This window comes from Elephantulus edwardii, unplaced genomic scaffold (assembly GCF_000299155.1).
Source record: "Elephantulus edwardii isolate Elephantulus edwardi_28Jun2011 unplaced genomic scaffold, EleEdw1.0 scaffold00037, whole genome shotgun sequence".
Lineage (NCBI taxonomy): Eukaryota > Metazoa > Chordata > Mammalia > Macroscelidea > Macroscelididae > Elephantulus > Elephantulus edwardii.
The window spans coordinates 15129404-15154696 of record NW_006399787.1 but is presented as its reverse complement, the minus strand read 5'-3'; the positions used below and the strand labels follow the sequence as shown (position 1 = coordinate 15154696).

Sequence of the window (25293 nt, the reverse complement as noted above, 5' to 3'; positions counted from 1 at the left end):
AGATGGATCGATTCTGTGACTGGAGTGGTGGGAATAAGTGCATTTTAGATGGCTAGGTTGGCACAGGATAGAACAGCATTTAGAGCTCTTGTACAAAGGGTCGCTATGAGTCGCAAGCGACTCGATGGCACATAACAACAACAACAACAGATCAGTAGAGATGTCTGTCTTCTATCTCAGTGGTCCTCTGTACCATCTCTTCAACCCTGTTCATGTGACCCTCCGTCATGTTAATAGCATCTAAAACATTGGTCCTCATATTTTGGATTGTGCTTTCTTGTTTTTCCATAGCCTCTAATGCCTTATTTGCTTTATCTGCATTGTTCTGGATTTTTTTTAAGATCCTCCTGATTTTTGCTTGCAGTGTCATGTAATTCAAGTTTGTCTTTCACCCGTTAAAAATACTCAATTATTGTTCCTTTAAATTCTCTGTCAGAAAGTTCCATCAGACTTTCTGGCTTCAGAAATTCCATTGATACTGTGTCATTTTTTTTTTTTTTTTTAGTCTCATCTTGTTTTGGACTTATGTCATGGTTAGGTAGCGTTCTTCCTACATGGCATTGCTGTGATAGTTTTTCATGTCTGAGGTGATAGTAAGTTTTTTATCTGAAGTCACCACTCCAGAAGGGGGTGGGGCAGCTAACTTGCCTGGTTTTCTCTCAGCTCGATAGAGAAAAGGCTTGTAGAAGCAGCCTCCTCTGTCAGATAACTGCCACAGGTAGGGTAGCCCAAGGTGCTCTGAGCTTAATGCCTTTGATGGACTTGACTTGAGGAGACACCATGCAGAGCTTGGAGACCTGATTGGAAAACCTTGGTTTTCCCTTAAAGGTGGAGCTCCAGCTGTCTCACGCCCTTCTGATTGAGCCTAAGAGGTCCCACATGATCCATCCAAACCACAGTGACCTCCCACAAAGTACCTCATTCAAGTTCCAGCGTTGTGCCTGTTGTGCATCAGGACTGGAGTTCTGGGCTTGGGCCAGCGACAATGGGACTAGAGTTCTGATCTCACACTTACTCAGATTTAAGCTTTCCTGCTCGACCCCTGACACATCACTTCTGGCATGCTGCTCCCCGGCATATTACTCGCCCATGTGTGCGTGGTTTCAGCAAGCCAGCCCCCTGGCGTGAGTGTGGTGTCAGCTGAAGTAATTTTTAATTTAAGCTAGTAAAATGAAGTAATATTCTTTAACCTACTAAAAACTGGAATCTAATCAAATCCAGCTGCTTAATTCCTTATTTTTTTTGTTGTTTTTAGGTGCCAATTGAGTCTATTTCAAGTCACAGTCACCCCATTTGACAAAGCTGAGCTGCCCTATAGGGTTTCCTTCACTGTAGCCTTTTACAGAGCCACATCTACTGCTCTTTTCTCTTCTGGTAGGGTTCAAATTGTCCACTTTCCCAGTTTTTGTTAGGTGCTGTCAAATCGAGTGCCGCTCATAGAGACCCTATGAACAAAAGATCTTGAACCCTGTTCTATCCTACACCGTCCTGACACTTCCTGGCACACAAGAGCCCATTGCAGCTGTCACTGTGTCAGTCCACTTGGTTGAGGGTCTTCCTCTCCTTCGCTGATCCTCCATCCTTCCCAGCATCATATCCATCTCCAAGGAATAGCCCCTCCTAGCAACATCCCCGAGGTATGTGAGGTAGAGCATCATCCTCTTTGCTTCCAAAGAGCACTCCAAGACTTGCTCCCCTGGTCATCCTTGGGATATTCGGTGCTCTTCTCCAACACCGTAGCTCAGAGACATCAATTCTTTTTTCTTTCTTTCTCTCCCAGTAGTACCTGAGAATTAATCATTATGCCACTAGAACACCTTAGTAGTGTTTTTATTGCCATTTTCTAAGCTGGCTTCTATAAAGTCAGATAAAATTTTATCTTCTAGATAAAATGTAGAGGGTGTTGTTTTTTTTCCTTCTGTCATAGTCAATTAGGGAAACTCTAAGATTAGAATATGAAAATTTTTGTGACTTTAACATATATTGCCATATTGCTTTCTAAAAACGATTGGTACCAATTCACAGTGCTGCCAGCAGTGTGTGAATTTATTTCAGCTCTACCAAGGACCATTTTCATTTTAGAAATGATAATTTTGTTAGGTGTAAGATACTGTTTAAGATTTTGTCTTGCATTTCTTTGAATTTTGTTTATCATATCTTATTTAAGATTTTTTATACTAAATCTATTAAGACATTAATTGTAACTTTACAAGCTATATATGAAATATTTCATAACTATGCATGGGTCATATTATACTCATGTCCCTAAAGAAATAATGTAGCAGAAATAATAATATAAAGTCTACAGATATCCTGAAAACCACATAACTCTGATGTGTGTTTTTTCTTCTCAGGCTTAATGTTTTCGAGAGCAATTTTTCTTGTCTTGTACATGTACTTATGACCAGGTGATTTTATTGTATATCATCTGATATTTGGTGCTTCACAAGAATAAAGTGTTCAGTTTGGAGGTCTTTTTTTAAATTATTGATTTTCTTTTTATTGTTTGGAATCACAAATATACCAACAAAAAATAAAGTTCTTTATATGAATGTTTTCCAAACAGTGAACATGCTCTTTGTACCATCCTTGTAACAAACTCAACAACCAGACTGATAAGAAAGCTTCAAGCTAAATATTTGTTTAGCTGTGAGAAATGGAGGCTTGAGGGACTCTACCGAGTTTGAATATAGCATTTAAATAATCTCTTCAGCATAGTAAAATTTGGCTATATACTCTATCTAGGTACAAAATGTTATTTAAGTATTTTCTGTTCATAATAACATTGTAGCAACTTCTGTGAAGATAAAATCTATCTACAAAATGATCTTTGCAATCAGAATGTAAAATAATGTGTGTGCATTCTGGTACTACTATTTCATGGTTTGTGACTGATAAGTCGCTTCTTATCTACGTCATAGTTGCCACATTCTGTGAAAAAGAACGAAAGGCCTATATTCTCATGATTTATGCAAATACTAGGTATAATCTTGGCAGAGTGCCTTGCCTCAAGGAAACTTCATTTTTATATTCTAATGTGATGCTTGCCTTTTGGGTTTTGGCACATTTTAGGTTCTTAGTTTTGGTGATATAATACTCTTTATGTCAATTCATTTATAAGCTACTTTATTTACTGTGTTTACGTCTTCCCTCCACTTTTTATCATCCTGAATTCCCTTCTCAAAGACTTCTTCTTCTTCTTTCATATTTATCTGCAACTCTCCTCTTTGTTTCACTTTGCTCCTTCCTGTCTTCTCCCCAGAAGAACTAACAGTCTGATTGTGGGTCTGACACAAATCAGTGCAAATTAACTCATTGCATTTTGTTAAATCAGAACCAACTCATAGCTGATTCTACAATGAGTTTCCAGAGGCTGTAAATCACAGGAGAAGATTACCTATCTTTCTCCTATGGAGCAGCTGGTAGATTTGAACTACCTGCCTTTGAGTTAACTGTGTAGTCCCTTATCCACTAAGTCATTAGAGCTGACTTGAATAGTCCATTGATGAACCAATCCACTTGTGAGGAGTATTGGTTAACTGTTGATGGAAAAACAAAAATGTAATGCTGCAGCACTATGCAAGTGGCTTGTGCAGAACTGCTATTCAGAGGCCATAGTCATGAACAGATGTCTTTGATGTCCTTTGAGGTGAAAGATACAACAGGATCAAGAGTGGCTGAGCACATTCCTAAGAGGCTATTATTTTCGTTTCATAGTAATAATTAATAAGAAATAATCTGTATTCTTAAATCATTTCTTATAGAATCAAAGTTTAAAAGGATGCAAAAGTCCAAATGAAATATGACTTCCTGCACAGAACTCTTCTCTACCTGAAAAGTTGCACACTGAGTTGGAATTTTTACTTGAATTAAGTTGTGTTTATGTTGGAAAGGTTTTTTCATACCTCTCTAATATTCAGGAACAGAAAAATGAACGGTTGAACAGACATGTGGCTTTTATTTTGAGAATAATTCTTATTCTAGCTGACTTCTTAGACAAGGGGGCTCTGGTGGACGAGTCCATAAGGAATTTCCCCACTAATCTAAAGGTGGCACTTCACAAATACATGACTGGCTGCGAGGGAGAAGGATCAGCTATAGTTGCTTCTGACTTGAAGTCATGAATGGAAGTCTGAGCTTTAGACATGCAGAATTGCTCATGATATTATTGAACTTAACACTGAACTTTCTCTGGAATGTCCATCTGAACTTGGTAAAAATGAAATCAAAGAAGATGGAGAAGAAATGCTTCTTTGAAAATAATAGTTAGAGCTCTTCTTTCAATTAAAAAAAATATTGCTGTTTAAACACCAAAACACACAAAAGCTCAAAAATATTTTTTTTTCAGAGTCATCAAAACAGATATGGGTTTGTTTGAAGATAGAGCTTGAAAAAGTGTTGACGTTAGTTTACAATTACCTCATCACCTTTTCCCTAGCTCAGAAATGTACTTTAGCAGCTGGGAGAAAGTTCACAAAGACACACTCTACTCTCCCAAAATTTTGTTTAAGTGATATATAACATTTCATCATCAACTACTTGTTCTTCATGATTACATAGGATTTAGTTGGCTTATTTTTTTAAATTTATTTTATTGGTTTTTGTGTGTGTGGACCATCAAATCAGATTTGACTGGTACTGGAGGAGTGTGCCCCTCCTTCTCCAGCAGAGAATCTGATGGATTTGAACTATGTACCTCTAGGATTGCAGTGTGCTAGTTGGCTTATTTTTTAAGAGGATTTTTTTTTCTGTATTAAGATTTTCACTTAAGCGTGTACTAAATGATTACTTGTTGTTGTTGTTAAGTGCCATTGAGTCGTAGGCAGCTCATAGCAACCCTATGACCAAAAGTCCTGGACACCTGTATAACTTCCGTTGTTTCTCCAAGTTCATAGGGTTTCCAGAGAGGAGCTATTGTGGAATTGTATGCCACTCCTGCTTCGAAGCTTATTTTATTCGGGGAGCTCCACCAAACACTGTCCGCCATGGGTAGCCATTATCACATTTGACTCATCAGTGATCAGTGTCACACTGTTCGGCTTCACAGCAACCACGACCACTTTCTCTCTCTCTCTCCACCCCCCCCCCCTTGCCCCCGCCGTTGTTAAGTGCTGTTGAGTCATAGGTGACTCATAGCGACCCTATGAACAAAAGTCCTGAACATTTGTATAACTTTCGTCCTTTCTCAAGTTCATAGGGTTTCCATAGGCAAGCTATTATGGAAGTGGATGCCACTCCTGCTGTGAATTTTTCCATTTTATTAATAATTTCTATCAGGAATGATGTTGAGTTTGTCAAATATTTTTCCTGCATTGATTAATATGATTGATTATGTGGGTCATTTGTTTTGTTTTTGTAATGAATTATACATAAATTATACATCAGGATGGATGGTGAAGATTGAGGTTATTAACAGCTTTTTTTTTAAGATGGCAGTTCTTTTTCTTTTTTGATTTATTTTTATTTTATTATTTTTTGTGTGTACCGTCAGATCAGATCTGACTGGTACAGGAGGAGATTGCCCCTCCTTCTCCGGCAGAGCATCGGATGAATTCAAACCATATGCAGAGCATCGGGTGAATTCAAACCGTATACCTCTGGGATTGCAGTGCAGCTTCTTGCCACTAGGCCACCAGAGTTCCCCAAGATTATTAACAGCTTCAGCTTGCTTGGCTTCACAGTCAGCATTCTTGGCACCAGCAGCCAGGAAGTTAAAAGATGTATTGCACTGCAAAAGTCTGCTGTTAGGAACCCCTCCAAAGTACTGAAGAGCAGTAGTGTCACTCTGGAGACTAAGGTACGCTGGACACAGGCCATAGTCTGTCTTTGCAATCACCTGCTATGCATCAGAGAGCTGGACAATAACTAGAGAGGGCAGAAGAATAATTGATGCCTTTGAGCTGTGGTGCTGGAGAAGAGTATTGAATATACATACCATGGACTGCTAAGAAAATGAACAGGTTCTACCTGGAGAGAGTTAAACCAGGCTGCTCCTTGGAGACAAGGATTCTGAAGCTTCATCTGACACACTTTGGACAAGGAGGGATCAGTCCTTGGAGAAGGACGTCATGCTTGGGAGGTTGGAGGGACAGCATAGGAGAGGAAGACCCTCATTGAGGTGGATTGATTCAGTAACTGGGGTAATGGGGGTAGATGTGTTGGAGACAGTGTGATTGGCACAGGACAGAGCAGGGTTTAAGGCCGTTGTACATCGGGTCAGTATGAGTCTCGGGATGAGACAGCACATGACAACCACCAACGACAATGAATTATACTGAGTGTTTTTCTAATAGTATACCAACTTTGCATATACCTGGTATAAATCTTGCATTGCACATACTGTTTTTATGGTGTAGTTTGGGTTGTGATGTATTGGAGTATTTTTTGTTGTTGTTGGTTTTCTTTTTTTTTTAATGCTACATTGCATTCTACTAAGATTTTGTTGACAATTTTTGCATCTGTGTTCCTGAGGGATACTGTTCTGTAGTTGCCTTGCTTAGCTCTATCTTTACTTGGCTTTGGTATCAATAATGTGTAATAAGTTCAGGAGTATTTCAACCTTTTCTATGTTATGGAGTAGGATGAGTGCTGCTAGTTCTCTGAATATTTAGTGGAATTCTTCAGTGAATCTGTCTAGGTCAGGAATTTTTTTGCTGGGCTATGTTTTATGATATGGACAGTTTCTTTCTTTGCTATGAGTCTGTTCAAATTGCCAGCCTGTTTGATTAGCAGAATATATGTTTCCAGGATATGTGTTCATTTTGTCTAAGTTTTCAAACCTACTATTACATCTTAAAAAATTTTATGTTGTCTTGTAATTATTTTTAATGTTTTGTATTTAAAATCTTTTGGACATTGGGTCTTACTAAATTTTATTACTTTGTGGATTCTGTACACTTTGAAAGGTTAACATTAATATGCAAAGTAAACATTTATGCCACATTCAGCATTTAATGATTATTTAGAGGATATCTATATAATATTTCATGTGAGATATGAAAGAAAAGGATTTAGTCAAATAAAGAGAAGTTGTAGAATGTCATAGAGTTCTTCTCAGTTGAGTAAGGAAACAGTGAGAGCAACTGAACAGATGAGCCTAGTTGGTTTTCAGAATTGAAGGATGGAGAAAGGTTTTAATTGAGGCTGGAGTGATAATCTGGTAACAGATTGTGGAGACTTTGGTGGGAAGATGTGACAGAATCCAAGAACCTTTAACAATCCAAAGAAGGAATTAACTTTAATAGTAGTCGGGGAGCTCTGTTGACCTAGTGATTAAGGAACTGTGCTGTCAACCTAAAAGCAGATGGTTCACATTGACCAGCTGCTCTGGGATAGAAAGATAAGCAATCTCCTGGTCCGTGCAGCAGCCTCCTGAAGCTCATTTCAGAGAGTTATGGGTTGGTTCCAACTTGATGGCAGTGAGTTTGAAGAGTCGAGAGCGGTTAGTCAGATTTGCACAGTAGGAGGCTCTCCTGACTGTCATTTAATAAAATTTAATAAAAGCAAACCAAATTGGTAAAATGCAGACATTCAGGTGAAGAAGGACTATGATTAGTCAGTTTGGGGAATAAGTATGTAGATGATTTGAGATACATTCAAAAACTAGAATTCACGAATATAGCAGTGGATCTAGTGGGAGCAACTGGGTTTAACAGTGGTACCAGTTGCTGAAATAGTAACGGTACAGAGAGAGATGTAGGTTTAGGTGAGAAAGTGTTACGTTCCCTTCTGCCGATGCCAGAGGAACGAACAAATAAAGAATTCCCTTAAATATAGCTCTGGTGGCTTAGTGAGTAAGAAGTTGCACTGACAACCCAAATTCACTGGTAGCTCCAGGGAGAAAGATGAGCAGTCTCATCCATTGCAGTTCACAGCTTCTGAATACCCACTGGAGGGTCAAGTATTAGTTGGCTCCAACACGATAACAATGAAGGTTTTTGTTTATATACATATATACACACATACATGTAGTGCTTAGAGAAATCTGAAATGGAGATGGAGTATTTTTATTTCATAAACATAGATATGCCCATTGAAGTTCCAAGACTGCTAAAGATATTCATAAATGGAAAGATTAAGGGACACTCATCAGAAGCAGCAGAATTTTGCAAAGAAAATCATAAGAGGGTAGTGTCATCAATATCAGGGAGTAAGAAAATAAATCTCTAGAAAAAAGAAACAATTATGAATGCCACATGTATGTAAAGTTAGTTAAGGTAAGGTCCAAAAATGATTCTTTCCTTTAACTGCAACAGACTCACTGAAGGGAAGTCAGATCATAATATTCTACAGTGAGGAATTAGGCAGCTCTTTCCAGAAGTTTCCAATGGAAAAAAAAGGAAATCAACTGAAAGGAGGATAAAGCGTGGAAGATAAGTTTATATTATAAGATGAGAGAGACTTGAAGCTGATTAACTGATGAGTAAGATAATGATGGGAATGAGCAAGAGAAAAAATGGAATCTAAGAAAGGTCTGTTACGTCCCTGGAAAGGTAGAATGAATGGAAACTAAAATGTAGAGAGGAGATCTTTGAATTGTAGAGAAAAGGAAGCCAAAGTCTGTGCAGGTAAGTTTTTATGTGTAATAGTAGAAAATTTGCTTAATAAAAAATGTTTTTTAAATTTCTTATTCTTAACTGATGTAGGCTTGCACTTTCATTTTCTGAAGTGAAAAAGATGGGTTGGGGGAGGCTGAGGTGAATGAAGCATGATGATTGAAATATCTGCTCTGGAGAAGGGAAGAATGCTGACCGGGGAAGGTTTGAACAGCCTTTGGAATTACTGATAAGAACTTGATAGTGGTTCAGTTTGTCCAGCAGCAGAAAACCCCACCGCTCTTGTTTTATGTGGGGTCTCAGGGGTTTCTGGAGAATCAGGTCTCAGTTGGATCCAAGAAGTACAAGTGTGACTCTCACTCCTCTTTGAAATGTCCACAGCTGTTCTGTGCTGCAACATTAAAATACCTCTCAACTTAAGCCAAGTGTGTTAAGCTCTCTGCTCCTTCAGTGAAGTGGCCCCTGACTGCTGTTTTGTTTTTCTTTAAGTTCTTGTCCGCTTTTTTATACTATTTCTGTCTCCTCCCTTTCTGTTTTCTTCCTTGTTGTCAGTTGTTCTATCACATTGCTGTCTGCATGCAAGTCTATATCAGCCCTACACCCTGGACTTTGTCAACATCTGGAATTATCACAACTCTGAAATAAAGCTGTGGGCTTGAAGACCAGACAACCAAGCTTATTAGAATTGTGTGCAAAGTAAGAGTAAATAACCTCTGAGTGTTATTCTCATGTGCTGTGCATTGAGGGTGTACATTAGTGTTTGTACTTGGATTTTGTGACATTTAGTGGGTTGTTCTCAGTTGTCGTCATATGAAAAGTTTGTTGCCTGTATCCTCATTGATGTTTTCCCCCCCTTATTTTGAATTTCCATGGAACCAAGTAATACTATTCCGAGAACTCTCAATATTTAATGATTATAGCTTTTGTAATTGTTCTTTAATATTTGCCAAATGTTTTCATATATGCTACCTAAATTTTTAAAGTGCACGATTGAGTACTTTATAATATTTTATTCTCATGGATTTTCAAATACTTATGAATGTATTTTATACGGGAATAACATGTATTTTCAAATACTTAATGCATTTTGTATGATGGTTATGTACCATGTCACAACTCAGTCATTTAGCCATGTCACATGTAAATGAAGTGTAACAATGTAAAACAGTATTTTGGAGATTTGAAAAGTGAGTAGCTTTTCATATATTCCCATGTTTATGGACTTGCTCATCTGTGAACATTCATGTTTGTGTCAGCCATTTTAAATTTTAAAGTATATACTTTTTAAGAAGCACTGTAAATATGACTTATTGTCTGTACCTTGATTTTGAACCTGACCTTCTTTCTGGTGAGGAAGGAAGTAAATTCAGCAGAAGTCAATTGGAGGCATCCACTTCCTGAACAACATGCCTCGGGAAACTCTATGAACTTTGATAAATGTTGAAAGTTGTGGAGGGGCTTCAGGCCTTTTGTTCATATGACTCATGCTGACTGGAAGGCAGTCAGCAAACAACAATGAGTGCCTTGAGGGTATGATAAATTTTGGGACCCCACCAGTGCAGAGCATGAAAGAGAAACCCCAGAATCAGCAGTGAACTGTCCATCCTGGTCACCAACAAGAAGCTCTTTGTCTCATTTTGCCCATTCCTTCCGTGTTCACTGACTTTGTTGCTTACCAGTCCTGTGGAGCCCTGAACTTGGGCTCCTACCTCCCTGAGGCACTTTGCAGTTCTTTCCTCTGACCTCTTCAGCTTGCATTGACTACCTTGGAGAGCTGAGTGCTGCTCAGGGACTTAGAAGCCTCTTCCCTCCAGTTCAGGGAAATAATTTTTTATCTGGGGAAAATCACTTGTCTCCTCAAATCCAAGTCTCACTAGGTCTAGTTTTGTTTTTATTTTTGGAAGAATAAAAACTAAGTAGCCCCAATACAAATCTTCCCTTAGGCTGAGAAAGACACCCAGTGTAACCAATTTAAATGACGTATGTCAGGAGAAAGCCCAGTTTCCTTTTAAAGAAGTAAAGTAGGAAGTTGTAGAGTAGTGCAAACCTCAACAGGCCTCTATGTTCAGTGTCACCTTTTCTAAAACTAAGCCTGTGTAACTAGTTTTTCATTTTGACTCATTGAGGAATTTGAATATTTGTTAAACATGATTGCTTTTTATTGATAATAGTTTTGAGGACCCATTTCCGATATTGAGTTGATAGTAACATTTTCAAGACATTATGTAAATGTTCTTGTTTTGTTTTGTTTTATCTAAGAACACTGGAACTATTTTGGGGCTGATGAGAATCTTGGTCCAGTGGCTGTGAGCATTCGAAGAGAAAAACCAGAAGAAATGAAAGAAAATGGATCTCCATACAACTACCGGATAATTTTTAGGACTAGTGAGGTAAGTTGCTACTGAAAGAATTGCGGTTTAATTGGAGTGAAGAGTTAAAGAGCAAAGAAATTATGTTTAATAATAGCCTCTGGTTACGGATATATTCAGAATAAACGAAAGATTCTTTCTTACAGTAATGGTGATGGGGGTGGCCATGATGGTGAGATCTGGATTCTTTCCTTCAGTTTAGCTCTTCATAAATGCAGTGAATGAATGGGTGCTTTGATGTAGAGTTAGATAGGTCCAGTAAAAGTGGAGTCATCAGAATCCCAAGTGAGATGGTGCCTAACCTATTAGGGCAGACAGAAAGCATCATGCAGCTTGAAGAACAGGGTCCTGAAGGATAAGAAAGGATCATCCATGACTTAACTTCCCATTCTAAGCCGTTGCTTACTATATTTCTTGACCCAAGAAAAGACAGAGAGACTTTCTTTTTCTTTCACTTTCCTACCTTTTGGACCTGTCTATTCACTGAGTCCCAAAAGCCAAACTGTTTAGAGCAGAGGTCACCTGATTGTGGGTGGAACAGTTTCTTAAAAGCTCTATTAGAAACACACTTACATAAAAGAGTTTTTAACTTCAAATGAAGTTTAAAAAGAAGAAAGGAGAAGAAAACAAAACAGCCAAGAAAGCATTCACCAAAACTCAGAACAGTTTTGAGACTTGGAGGACGTACTTTTCTCTTCCTCTAAACCTGTGGAGGGTTGTGCCAGTTACCAGTTTATTGCTTCTCAGCCCTTAATTCACCAGAAGACTTTTGTTACACTGTGATTCCTAATGCCCTCTGGGGGAATCTAAAAAATAATAATTACTTTGAAACTAGCATAAATAGAGCATTTGGCTTCATTTCCTCTATTGAATGTAAGGCAAGTTCCAGTGGTTGGCTTTTCTCAGTAATTGTTCCTAAGCTTAAACTCTGGGGAAATTAAAATGGACTTTTTAGAGGCAAGATTTTTTAAATCTAATATGTTGTTTACAGTGACCAGAAGAAGCCGAAATACTCTAGTATACTTACTTTGTTTTAGTGTCAGAGTGAATCTTTAAGGAATATAAATTCTTTTGTTGAACATGGAAAGCAGAGTGAACAACATTGTGTTTTTAAAATGGATACAGATAGTTACTGGTTTCTAGCTTCTCTGGGCCCCAGACTTCTAGAAGCCTCACTTCTTTTACTCCCAAGTTTTTGACTTCCCTATTCTTATCACCTCATTCCCCTTGGCCACCCTGCTAGAAGCCTCATGTTCTTTCTAATCCATGGAAATCCATCTTACTACCTTGTCCCTCAAGTCAATGTTGAAGTTTTCCAATTTGGCACTTGTTTCCTTAGATCCTGGCCCTGGTGGAGTAGTGTGTTGTGTGTTAGACTGCTGACCCCAAAGCCAACCGTTCAGGTTCCCCAGTGACCATGGGATAAAGATGAGTGATCTCCTGTGAAGATTTACAGCCTTGGAATTCTTCCTGCCGGAGAATCACTGCTGGTCCACTTGGACTTAGCATCAGTGACTGCTGGTGTGGGGTGGTTTCCATAAGCTGCCCCTTTTCTTTCTCTGGCCAGAGCCTCTCTCTCTAATGTTAATTTCTGTTTTATACATGAGCTATGGACTGTGGTTGGTCAGCCTCACTGGCTTTTTTCTTCCTACCTTCTTTCAACTGGTGCCTCCCTCTACTTATTTCAGCCCCTTTCCTGTTACCCATTCCCTTGGATTACATCCTTGGGATCTGTTTGCTTAGTCTTTGATAGAGATACCTAAGACAAATCTTATTTGTTTCACTTGCTGATGTAAAAATCAGTGTTCTCTTAAAAAAATTAATGATCTCTCGAAAACCCTATGTAAAATAGAGCACACTTAGATTATCATTTGGACTAACAGACATGGCAATTGAAACTGAGATCTTAGAAATGGAAAAACAGAGAAAGAGAAACAGCTGTAAGGAGACACTAGTGATTGGAATGTGGAATGTGAGGAGCATGAATGCAGGAAAATTGGACATTGTTGAAAAAGAAAGGGAACGCATAAATATTGAAATACTAGGTATTGGTGAAATGAGATGACTTGGCATGGGACATTTTAAATCAGATGATTATATGATTTACTCTTCTGGGGATGAAAAGGTGAGAAAAAATGGGGTTGGTTTCATAATTTAAAAAAATCTTTTCAAGATCTATCTTGAAGTACAATGTGGTGAGCGACAGGATAATATCCGTACGCATACAAGGAAGTCCAGTGAATACCACTATCATTCAAATATATGCACCAACAACTGGAGCCATAGAAGAGGAAATAGAAGATTTTTACCAACTTTTGCAGTCAGAAATTGATCAAATATGCAATCAAGATGCATTAATGATCATGGGTGACTGAAATGCAAAATTTGGGAACAGGGAAGAAGGATAAGTAGCTGGAAAAGATGGGCTCAATGAGAGAAATGAGGCTGGAGATAGAATGATAGAGTTCTGCACATTCAATGATTTATTCATTGCAAATACCTTTTATAAGAAACATAAAACGCAGGCTATACACATGGATCTCACCTGATGGTATGTATAGGAATCAAATTGATTACATTTGTGGAAAGAGTCATTGGAGAAGCTCAATATCAGTGAAAACCAGGTCAGGTGCTCATTGTGGGACAGACCACCAACTACTCATATGCAAATTCAAGCTGAAATTGAGGAAAATTAAGTCAAGTCCACGGGAACCAAGATTTGACCTTAAGTCTGTCCCATTCAAATTTCAAAACCATCTCAGGAACAGGTTTGAGGCCTTGAGTACTAGTGAGTGTAGACCAAATGAGCTCTGGGAGGATATCAAGAAAATCGTCCATGAAGAATGCAAAAGATCATTATAAAGGCTAAAGAAGAAGAAAAGACCAAGGTGGATGTCAGATGAGACTCTGAATATTGCATTAGAGCACCGAGAAGCCAAAGCTAAAGGAAGAAATCAAGAAATCAAAAAGCTGAACAGAAAATTTCAAAAGGCAGCTCGGGACAACAAAGCAAGATAACTGTAATGAAATGTGCGGAGAGCTGTAGTCAGAAAAATCAAAAGGGCTGGACTCACTCAGCGTTTCTTAAGCTGAAGGAGTTGAAAAACAAATTCAAGCCATGGGTGGCAATACTTAAAGATAGTTTGGGCAGAATGTTGAATGATCCAGGAAGTACAAAAAGAAGATGGAAGGAATACATAGAGTCACTATATCAAAAGGAATTGGCTGACACAGAGGAATTTCATGAAATAACATATGAGCAAGAACCCATGGTGATGAAGGAGGAAGTTCAAGTTGCTATGAAGGAATTGGCAAAAAGCAAGGCTCCAGGAGTTGACAGCATACCAATTGATTTATTTCAACAAACAAACACTGCCCTGGATGTGCTCACTAAGTTGTGCCAGGAAATCTGGAGGACAGCCAGCTGGCCAACTGACTGGAAGAGATCAATATTTGTTCCCATTCCAAAGAAAGGTGACCCAACAGAGTGTGGAAATTATCGAACAATATCATTGATATCAAATGCAAGCAAGATTCTGCTGAAAATTATCCAAAAACGTCTGGAACAATGTCAACAGAGAACTGCCTAATGTCCAGGCTGGATTTAGAGGAGGTCATGGTACTAGGGATATTATAGCTAATGTAAGATGGATCTTGGCAGAAAGCAGAGAATACCAGAAGAATGTCTGTCTCTGCTTCATTGACTATGCAGAGGATTTTGACTGTGTGGATCACAACAAGTTGTGGCTGACTCTGAGGAGAATGGGAATCCCAGAACATTTGATTGTGCTAATGTGAAACCTATACTTCGACCAAGAGGCATTCGTCAGAACAGAGCAGGGAGACGCTGAATAGTTCAAAATCAAGAAATGGGTCCGTCAGGAATGTATTTTGTCTCCATACTTTTTCAGTTTGTATACAGAACAGATCATCCGAGACGCTGGGCTGTACGGAGATGAATGTGGCATCAAGATTGGTGGAAGAATCGTCAACAACCTTCGTTATGCAGATGACACAACCCTGCTCGCTGAAACCGAGGAGGACCTGAAGTGCTTGCTGCAGAACGTCAAGGACTGCAGTCTTCAATATGTATTGAAGCTCAATATCAAGAAAACAAAGATTCTCACCACTGGGCCAATTGGCAGCATCAGTTTGGATGGTGAAGAAATTGAGATAGTTAACAGTTTTAGTTTACTTGGCTCCACAGTCGACACTCTTGGTAACAGCAGCCAGGAAATCAGGAGACGAATTGCATTGGGAAAGTCAGCTGTGAGGGACCTCTCAAGAGTACTGAAGTGCAACAACGTCAGGCTGGAGACTAAGGTGTGCCTGATCCAGGCTATAGTCTTCACAGTTACGTGCTATGCATCGGAAAGTTGGACAGTGAATACAGATGATAGAAAGAGAATTGATGCCTTTGAGTTGTGGTGCTGGAGAAGAGTGTTGAATATACCACTGACTGCTAGGATAACAAACAGATTTGTCTTGGAGAGGGTGAAGCCAGAATGTTCCCTGGGGTCAAGGATTCTGAAGCTTCTGACATACTTTGGGCATGTTGTAAGGAGGGACTGGTCCTTGGAGAGGGTCGATTCTGTAAGTGGAGTGGTGGAAATGAGTGTGTTTGAGATGGTGAGGTTGGCACAGGATAGAGCGGCGTTTAGGGCTCTTGTACCTAGGGTCTTTATGAGTCGCAAAGGACTTGATGGCACATAACAACAAAAACAATTTAATGAGAATTCTGTTATTCCAGTTGTTCAGGCCAGAGGTGTTGAAATATCACTTGACAACCACAGACCTTTTCCTGTTCTTCTAATCTGGTCTTGTCAACAAACCTGGTTGGCTTTATCTTCAAAACGTGTCCAAAATTCAGCCATTTTCCCACCCCTGATGTTGCAGGTTAAACTTGCATTCTTTCAGCACAGCAGGGACCCTTTTGAGTGCAGTCTGGATCCTGTCATTCAGTGCATTGGAATTGCTTCATTTACTTGTGAAAATGAGACATTGAGTAAGGATCCCAGAAGAAGAAGTGATTCTTTTTTGAATTGTAATGTTGACAAACGTTATTGACTATGTCTCGGAGTACCAAAAGAAGGAAAGGATCTGTCTTGGAGTAGGTACAGCTGGATGCTCCCTGAAGGCACGGATGGTGCAGTTTTGTCTCCCATACGTTGAACACTTCAGGAAGAGCTAGTCTTTTTGGGAAGGAGGAGAATCAGAGAATAGGACCCTTGATGAGATTGACACAGGGAACACAGGGGAAATTTTTTTGAAATTTTTTTTATTATTATTATTAATTTCAGTGAACATCTGCAGAGATTTTGGAATTTCATTCATTCATTGTTGCACTTTTCTCCTCACCCACTCACCCCTACCCTCACCCCCAGTTCGCTCCTCTCCTTGAAAAGCAAAAGAAAAACTCCTTCATTGGTACATAATCCCCCACCCCGCACATCCCCACTCCCACCCCAAGTATACTCTACTCTGCAACCCTCATTCCGGACTCTTATGATAATCATAATGTCCTAAAATATATTAATGTTAAACTATTCTCTCCCTCATCAGCTTCAATGCAGTAAACATATTTTATCCAGTCTTTCTCAGTCTTACTCCCACCCCAATGTCAGCCTCATTCTACAACAGTGGCACCATATAATATTTGTCCCTTTGTGTCTGAGATATTTCACTCAGCATAATGTCCTCCAGAGTCACCCATTTTGAATAATATTGCATGAGTTCCTTGTTTTTCAGATCACTGTAGTACTCCGTTGTGTGAATATACCACAGCTTCTCTATCCATTCATTTGTTGAAGGGCACATTTGTTGTTGTTTCCACCTCCTTGCTATTGATACCATTTGACCCAGCACTTCCACTACTGGGAATATACCCTAAAGAGACCATAAGTGACATCCAAGCAGATATATGCACACCCATGTTTATTGTGGCTTTGTTTACAATATCAAGGAGTTGGAAACAATCTAAGTGCCCATCAACAAACAAATGGATAGAGAAGCTGTGGTATATTCACACAATGAAATACTATGCTGCGTTGAAAAAATTCATGTAATATTACTCAAAATGGGTGAGGCTGGAGGACGTTATGCTGAGTGAAATATCTCAGTCACAGAAGAACAAATACTGCATAGTGTCACTGTTGTAAAACAAGACTGACATCGGGGTTGGGGAAGACTGAGAAAGATAGGATAAATAATGTATACTGCATTGAAACAGATGAGGGAGAAAACTGTCTTTCACTCAGCATAATGTTCTCCAGGCTTCACCAAACTGTGAAATGTTTTACTATTTCATTGTTTTTTACTACTGCTTAGTATTTCATTGTATGGTTGTACCGTAGTTTTTCTATCCATTCAATTGTTCTTGGTCATTTGGACTGCTTCCATCTCTTTGCTATTGTGAATAACTCAGCAGTAAACATAGGTGTGTATACATCTGTTTGAGTCATGGCTCTGGTTTCTTTAGGGTTTATTCCCAGTAGTGGAATTGCTAGGTCAATATGGATGTCTCTTTCCAACTTTCTGAGAAAGTGCCATATGGCCTTTCACAGTGGCTGTACAAATACTTTTTAAAAAAAACAGAAATGGACCTCATTTGATGGACTGGACAGGAATTAGATTGGCTATATCTGTAGAAAGAATTATTGGAGAAGCTCAGTATTAGCATTCAAAACCAGGCCAGATGCTTATTTTTGGAACATATCTTCATTTACTCATGTACAAGTTGAAATTGAAGCTGAAAAATTAAAACAAGTCTATTAGAACCAAACTCCAATGTTGAGTCTATCCCTCTTGAATTTTAAAAATTGTGTCCAGAATAGGTTGTTGTTGTTGTTGTTAATGTGCTGTTGAGTCACTTGTGACTCATAGTGACCCTGTGTTCAAGAGCCCTAAACACGGCTTTATCCTCTGTCTGTCTGACACATCTATCCTCATTGCACCAGTGACTGAATCAGTACATCTCCTGTGCTGTCCCTCCACCCTCCTAAGCATGATGTTCCTCTCCAAGGACCAGTTCCTCTACATAAGATGCCAAAGTATGTCAGACAAAGCTTCAGAACCCTTGCCTCCAAAGAGCAGCCTGGTTTCACCTTCTCCAGGACAAACCTGTTTGTTCTCCTAGCAGTCGATGGTATATTCAACACTCTTCTCCAGCACCACCCCTCAAAGACATGAATTCTCTTTCTGTCATCCCTAGTCATTTTCAAGCTCTCTGATGCATAGCAAGAAATTGTGAAGACTATGGCCTGGATCAGGCATACCTTAATCTCCTGACTGATGTTGTTGCTCTTCAGTTCTCTGGAGAGGTCCTTGACAACCAACTTTCCCAGTGCAATTCGTCTTCTGATTTCCTGGCTGCTGGTCCCAAGAGTCTTGCTTGTGGAGCCAAGCAAATGAAAACTTTTAAGAATCTCAAGAATAGGTAGTAGTAGTAGTAGTAGTAGTAGTAGTAGTAGTAGTAGTAGTAGTAGTAGCAGCAGCAGTTAAGTGCCATTGAGTCCTAGGCATCTCTTAGTGACCCTATGAACGAAAGACCTGAATACTTGTATAACTTTCATCCTTTCTCCAGCTTCGTAGGTTTTCTAGAGGCAACCTATTTCAGAAGTGGATGCCACTCCGGCTTCCGAGCTTCTTTTAATCGAAGAGCTCCACCAAACACTGTCCATCATGGTTAACCATTATCACATTTGACACTTCAGTGTCACAGTGTTCAGCTTCACAGCAAACATGAGTTACCTCTGTACAGCAAGTGAACAGACCAGGGCTGTGCGACCTAGAAAAATGTTGGACCAAAAACAATTAAAAACAGGCCTGATGGCCGTGGATTAAAGTCACTCACTTTTGGCTTGGTAGCATCACTTTCTGTCCATTAGGCCAACTGATCTCTCTCTATGCTGCTGCTGTTGTTGTTAAGTGCTTTTGAGTTGTAGGCAACTCTTAGCGACCCTTTGAACGAAAGACCTGAACACTTGCATAATTTTCATCCTTTCTCTAGGTTCATAGGTTAGAGGCTATAAATATTAATGTCAAGATCAGATAAATTATGCAGTAACATCAAAGATGATATCATCCATGAAGGTTATTAGAAAGATAGAGGAAGAAGAAAAGACCGAAATTGGTGTCAGAAGAGCACTGAAAAGATTTTTAAGGACAGCTTGAGATGACAAAGCAAAGTACTCTAACAGAATATAAAAAGAGCTAAAGTTGGAGAATAAAAGAGAAGAACTTGCTTGTTATATTTAAAGTTGAAAAACTTGAAGACCAAATTCATGCCTCAAGTTTCAGTACTTAGAGATACTATGGAGAAAATCTGGAATTATCCAGGAAGCATCAAAAGAAGATCTAATACCCAGAATCACTGTTCCAGAAAGAACTGATTGGCACTGAATTAATTCAGGGAATACCGAACAATATAATATCACATACAAGCAAGATTCTGCTGAAGAATGTATAACAGCAGCACATCAACAGAGAACTGCCAGAAATTGAGGCAGGGTTTAGTACTTAGAGATGCTATGGACAAAATCTTGAATTATCCAGGAAGCATCAAAAGAAGATAGAATACCCAGAATCACTGCTCCAAAAAGAACTGATTGGCATTGAATTAATTCAGGGAATACCAAACAATATAATTGATATCACATACAAGCAAGATTCTGCTGAAGAATGTGCAACAGCACATCAACAGAGAACTGCTGGAAACTGAGGCTGGGTATAAAAGGGGTTGTGGTACTAGGAATATTATAGCTAATGTTAGATGGATCTTGGCTGAAAGCAGGGAATACCAGAGGAATGTCTATCTGTTCCATTGATTATGCAAAGGCGTTTGACTGTGTGGATCACAATAAACTGTGGCTGACTCTGAGAAGAATGGGAATCTCAGAACACTTGATAGTGCTAATGCGAAACCTATACATGTACCAGGAGGCAGTCGTCAGAACAGAGCAAGGGAACACTGCATGGTTCAAAATTGGGAAAGCTCTATGCCAGGGATGTGTTTATCTCCATACATACCTTTTCAACCTATATGCAGAACAGATTATCCAGGAAGCTGGGCTCTATGAGGAGAAGTGTGGTATCAGGATTGGAGGAAGATTCAATAATCTGTGTTATGCAGATGACATAACCCTGCTTGCAGAAACTGAGGAGGACCTGAAGCACTTGCTGCACAAGGTCAAGGATTGCAGACTTCAATATGGATTGAAGCTCAATATCAAGAAGACAAAGATTCTCACCACTGGACCAATTGGCAGCATCAGGACGGATGGTGAAGAGATTGAGATTGTTCACAGCTTTAGTTTGCTTGGCTCCACAGTCAACACTCTTGACACCGGCAGCCAGGAATTTAAAAGACATATTGCAATGGGAAAGTCGGCTATTAGGGACCTCTCCAAAGTACTGAAGAGCAATGGTTTTACTCTGGAGACTAAGGTGCACCTGATACAGGCTATGGTCTTTGCAATCACTTGCCATGCATCAGAAAGCTGGACAATGACTAGGGAGGATAGAAGGAGAATTGATGTCTTTGAGCTGTGGTGCTGGAGAAGAGTATTGAATATACCATGGACTGCGAAGAAAGCTAACAGGTTTATTCTGGAGAAGGTTAAACCAGGCTGCTCCTTGGAGGCAAGGATTCTGAAGCTTCGTCTGACAGACTTTGGGCATGTTGCAAGGAGGGACCAGTCCTTAGGGAGAGACGTCATGCTTGGGAGGGTGAAAGGACAGAACAGGAGAGTAAGACCCTCTATGACGTGGGTTGATTCAGTGACTGGGGTAATGGGGGTGTGTCAGAGACAGTGAGATTGGCACAGGACATCAGGGTTTAGGACTGTTGTACATAGGGTCACTACGAATTGCAGGCGACTCGATGGCACATCATTGAATGCTATCAAGAAAACAAAAACAAGTGTCATTTCAATACCTACCATTACTACAAAGTCTAAAAGGGGAAATAGGATCTTACATGTCTGTTCATAAATGATACCATAATGGCACAGAAGCATAGGATCTTATGAGGAGTCTCTTCATGCTGCTAAAAGTTACAAATCAAAATGTCAGTGATAGTAATCATTTGAGTGTTAAAAAAAGAACCATTTTCTTTTTCTTCTGCACTTGGCTTTTGGTTTTAAAGTTAGTGCTGCCTTTCTATGGCACATAATGCAATGATTAGCATTTCTGGCCTTGGTTTGTAAGTTGAGAATGCTTCCAGCATTTGTAGTTTCTATCCAAAGGCATGTACTGTGGCATTTAAAAAAGCACATTGCAATAACTGAGTTATTCAGCTTCTATCTGTGATTTACCAAAAAAAGCATTTATTTCCTCCAGATATAGATACACACAATGGAGATACATATATGTAATGGAGATAAATATGTAATGGAGATACATATATATTTAGGATATGTATATTGGAGATATATATACACACACACACAATGGAGATATATATATTTTATATATATATATATATATATAAACTGATATATACATCTATTTATAATGGAGATATATAGGTGTGTGTATACACACACACATTCATTTCCCAGAATGAGATATTAAGTAATAAAAAATGATGTTTTGGGACAAATATTATTGGAAAAGAAATAATTTACAAATGAAAGAATAAAATGAATAGACTGCAAAGAACTCAAGTACTTTTTATTTTCCTACATTGAGATTAAGGAGTTAATTAATGTTGCTGTTTTTCCTACTCCCATCTCTTTTCTGTCGGTTGCCATTGGTGGTACGTTTTTGTTCCCTGGTGATTCTTTTTCCTTCTTCTTTTTGTCATTTTTATTATTCTTCTTTTATCATAAGCACCTGAAGATTGCTACAGCCTCCTTTTAACTAGATTCTCTACCTCTGCTTTCTTCCTCTTACAGTTCTTATTAGCCAGTAATGTGTGTGTATCTATATATTTTTGTACGTGTGTACACACACACACACACACACACTCACTCTTGTTCTCCAGACAGAAAAGTTCTGATATGCCTTAATGTGGCTCTGTAAAGTGCACATCTGTAGACTGCCTTCAGGATCTTCTGCTGGAGATACTCTCCTTCACTTCCAACCATAGCTTCCACTCCTCACTTGTGCTGTCCTTGAAAACTAGAGTGCATGCTATCCAAGACCATTCTGATTCCTGGTGATCCCGGGGTGTCTGCATAGAACTGTGATCCATTGGACTTTGTGTTACTGATTTTTCATAAATTGGTGGTCACACCTCTCTTCTGTGGCACCACTCGACCTCCAGGTTCACCATTTGAACCTCCAGCTTTCTTATTAGCAACGAGGTATGATAAGTGTCTGCACTACTAAGGGATTTTCTTTACATCTGCCTAAGCTAAGCAGTGGTAATTTCTGCTTTAAGCTCAGTGTTCTTTCTTCCTAGTTTGTTTATTTGATCATGTTCTCTCTGCCTTTTTCTTTTCCTAGAATGTCTTTCTGTTTAACACCTTTTTCTAAAACCATCCATTGTTGAGGGCTTTTCTTTCTACCCTGTGTGATCTCTTTTTCTGCCTTTGGGCTGCCTTCAGACTTAGGCTTTTAAACAGTCTTCTCAGTACATACGCCCTTCCGGATTGTACTTACAAGTATATGTCTTACTCCTTATCCACATAGACTGTATAAACATCCCCCAATATGTAGTCGCCTGTTATCTTTTGTAGCTATTATTGTCAATACAATAGCTTAGAACCTACATACTTGAGGAACATTTGTTCAGTTTAATGTCTTTTTCCTGTAAATCACTGTGTAGTACTTAACTTATTTTAATACCATGAACATTTGGAAATTTCTGAAAGCTAAGACTACTTGGAGAACAAACAGCTTCGTCCTAGAGAGGGTGAGACCTGGCTGCTCCATGGAGGCATGGATTCTGAAGCTTCGTCTGACATACTTTGGACATGTTACAGGGAGGGACAGTTCTTGGAGAGGGACATCATGCTTTGGAGGGTGGAGGGACAGTATAAGAGAGGAAGACCCTGAATGTGATCAATTGATTCAGTGACTGGGATAAGGCAGGGTAGGTGTGTCAGAGACAGTAAGATTAGCACAGGATAGAGCAGGGTTTAGTGCTGTTGTACATAGGGTCACTATGAGTGGCAGGCAACTCGACAGCACATAACAACAACAAGAGGGCTTTAGTCTTTCATTTTAAACAGATCATCATTGCACAAGAAAATTTCTAAGGTATATATTTCATGGAAATGGAAGGGATTTTACGTGGTAAAGTATAATTTAAAATTAATTCAAATATTATCAACTCTTGGAAACTGTGAATATGGAGAAACGATGGAGGTTTTACAAGTGTTCAGGTCTTTCATTCATAGGGTCACTGTGAGTCGTCTATGACTCAGCGGCATTTAAGAACAACAATAACGAGAGAGCTCTGTTGATCTAGCGGATAGAAAGTTATGCTGCAAGACAAAGGTGGATTATTTTAATCTGTGGCCCTCAGGCTTGGTTTGAATTATTTTTGGTCAAACATTCTTCTAAGTAATATTGACGTGGTCTGTCCATTCTTGCTATACAGAGGTAACTCATGGTTTCTGTGGTGCTAAACACTGTGACACTGTCAAATACGATAATGGTTACCCATGCTGGATAGTGTTTTGTGGAACTCCCCAGTTAAAACAAGCTTGGAAGCAAGAGTGACATCCACTTCCGAAATAGCTTGCCTCCTGAAACCATGAATGTGGAGAAATGATGAAAATTATACAGGTGTTCAGGTCTTTCATTCATAGGGTCTCTATGAGTCATCCCATGATTCGACAGCACTTAACGATAACAACAACATGCAGATATATTTAGTCAAACCATTGCCCTATTTTAACAGAATTTAGAAGTTGTTTTTATGTGCCATCAAATAGACTATGACTCATAACGACCCTATGAACAATAGCTTTGAACTCTTCCCCATCTTGAGCCAATCTCATTGTCTCTGACATGCCTACCCCTATTGCCATAATCACCGTGTCAGTTCATTTCGTCCAGGGTCCTCCTTTTCTGCACTAACCCTCTACCCTTACAAGCATGAAGTCGTTTTCCAAGAACCAGTCCCTACTAGAGACATTCCCAAAGTATGTGAGATGGCAATTCAAAATCCTTGCCTCCTGACCTCGAACTCTCCAAGACAGACCTGTTCATGCTCTTGGTCATTCATGGTGTGTTCAGTACTCTTCTCCAGGATCACAATTGAGAGGCTTCATTTCTCTTTGAGTCATTGTCCACCTCTCAGATGCAGACGCATAGCCAGCAGCTGAGAAGACCATGGCCTGGAACAGGCACCTCTTGGTCTCTAGACGTTGCTGCTCTTTAGCACTCTTGAGAGGGCCTTGACAGCAGACTTTGCTAAAGCTAGTCATGTTTTGAGTTCCTGATTGCTGGTGCAAAGAGTGTTTATTGTGGATCTTAGCCACATGAAATTGTGTTTGTCAGGTATACTGTGAAATTGAAAACTTTACCGTTGCTTTTTATAATTCACAAAGATCCATATTTTGATCACTTACTATTCTTTAGATATTTTCTTGGATTTCCTCTTAGTTTTCTGGGTTGGGTTTTTTTGTTTGGGTTGTTTTGGTTTTTGTTTTGTTTTGTTTTTTTTCTTAATGACACATTATCACCATGATCTTTATAAGGAAATACTATCATGAGCATTTTGGTAAATGTGTTTGGAAAACCAGGTTGTAAAATCCTTTAGATTTGCATGTGTGTTCTTGGAATATTGTCCTCATTTTTCTGATGTAAGATTATTTTGTATTACTTTTTTCCTTTTCAGACATAAACAAGCAAAGTTCTGTTCTCAGTGCATATGTTATCATTCTCAGTAAATGCACCTCTCTTTTTCTCTCTCTCTCTTTCGTTTAGCTCATGACATTGCGAGGGTCTGTCCTGGAGGATGCCGTCCCCTCAACAGCGAAGCACTCCACAGCCAGGGGGCTTCCCCTGAAAGAGGTGCTGGAGCATGTGATTCCTGAGCTCAATGTCCAGTGCCTGAGATTGGCATTTAACACCCCAAAAGTCACAGAGCAGCTCATGAAGTTGGATGAACAAGGGGTGAGTTTGGCCTACATGGAAAGTTTCCTGTTAGGCTTTTAGGATAGTTCATTTTGACAGGAACACATATAATAATTATTATGAACGATACTTTCTTGCAATTACATTTTTTCTCTCTCTCATTCTCTGAACTCTGAACACTTCTCATCATTTGAAATCCTCTGTTCAGAGTAAATAGGTATGATTCTTAAACCATGTTCAACACTTGTTAATAATCATGTATAGCTGCAGTGAATTCTTCAGGCACTCTGGGAATAAGCAGTAGCCACAACAGTAGTAATAATAATAATAATAATAAT

The 25293-nt window shown here is 39.2% G+C and overlaps 1 protein-coding gene across 2 annotated transcripts in view; it reads left to right on the top strand.

Annotated features, from left to right (window-relative positions):
• The window catches only part of SIPA1L1 (signal-induced proliferation-associated 1 like 1), a 206981-nt gene that overhangs the window by 27600 nt on the left and 154088 nt on the right, over positions 1-25293 (top strand). For both annotated transcript variants that reach the window (XM_006884722.1, XM_006884723.1), the window contains exons 2-3: positions 10815-10945; positions 24806-24994. In XM_006884722.1, the coding sequence (XP_006884784.1) occupies positions 10815-10945; positions 24806-24994 (320 nt within the window). The remainder of the gene's footprint in view (positions 1-10814; positions 10946-24805; positions 24995-25293) is intronic.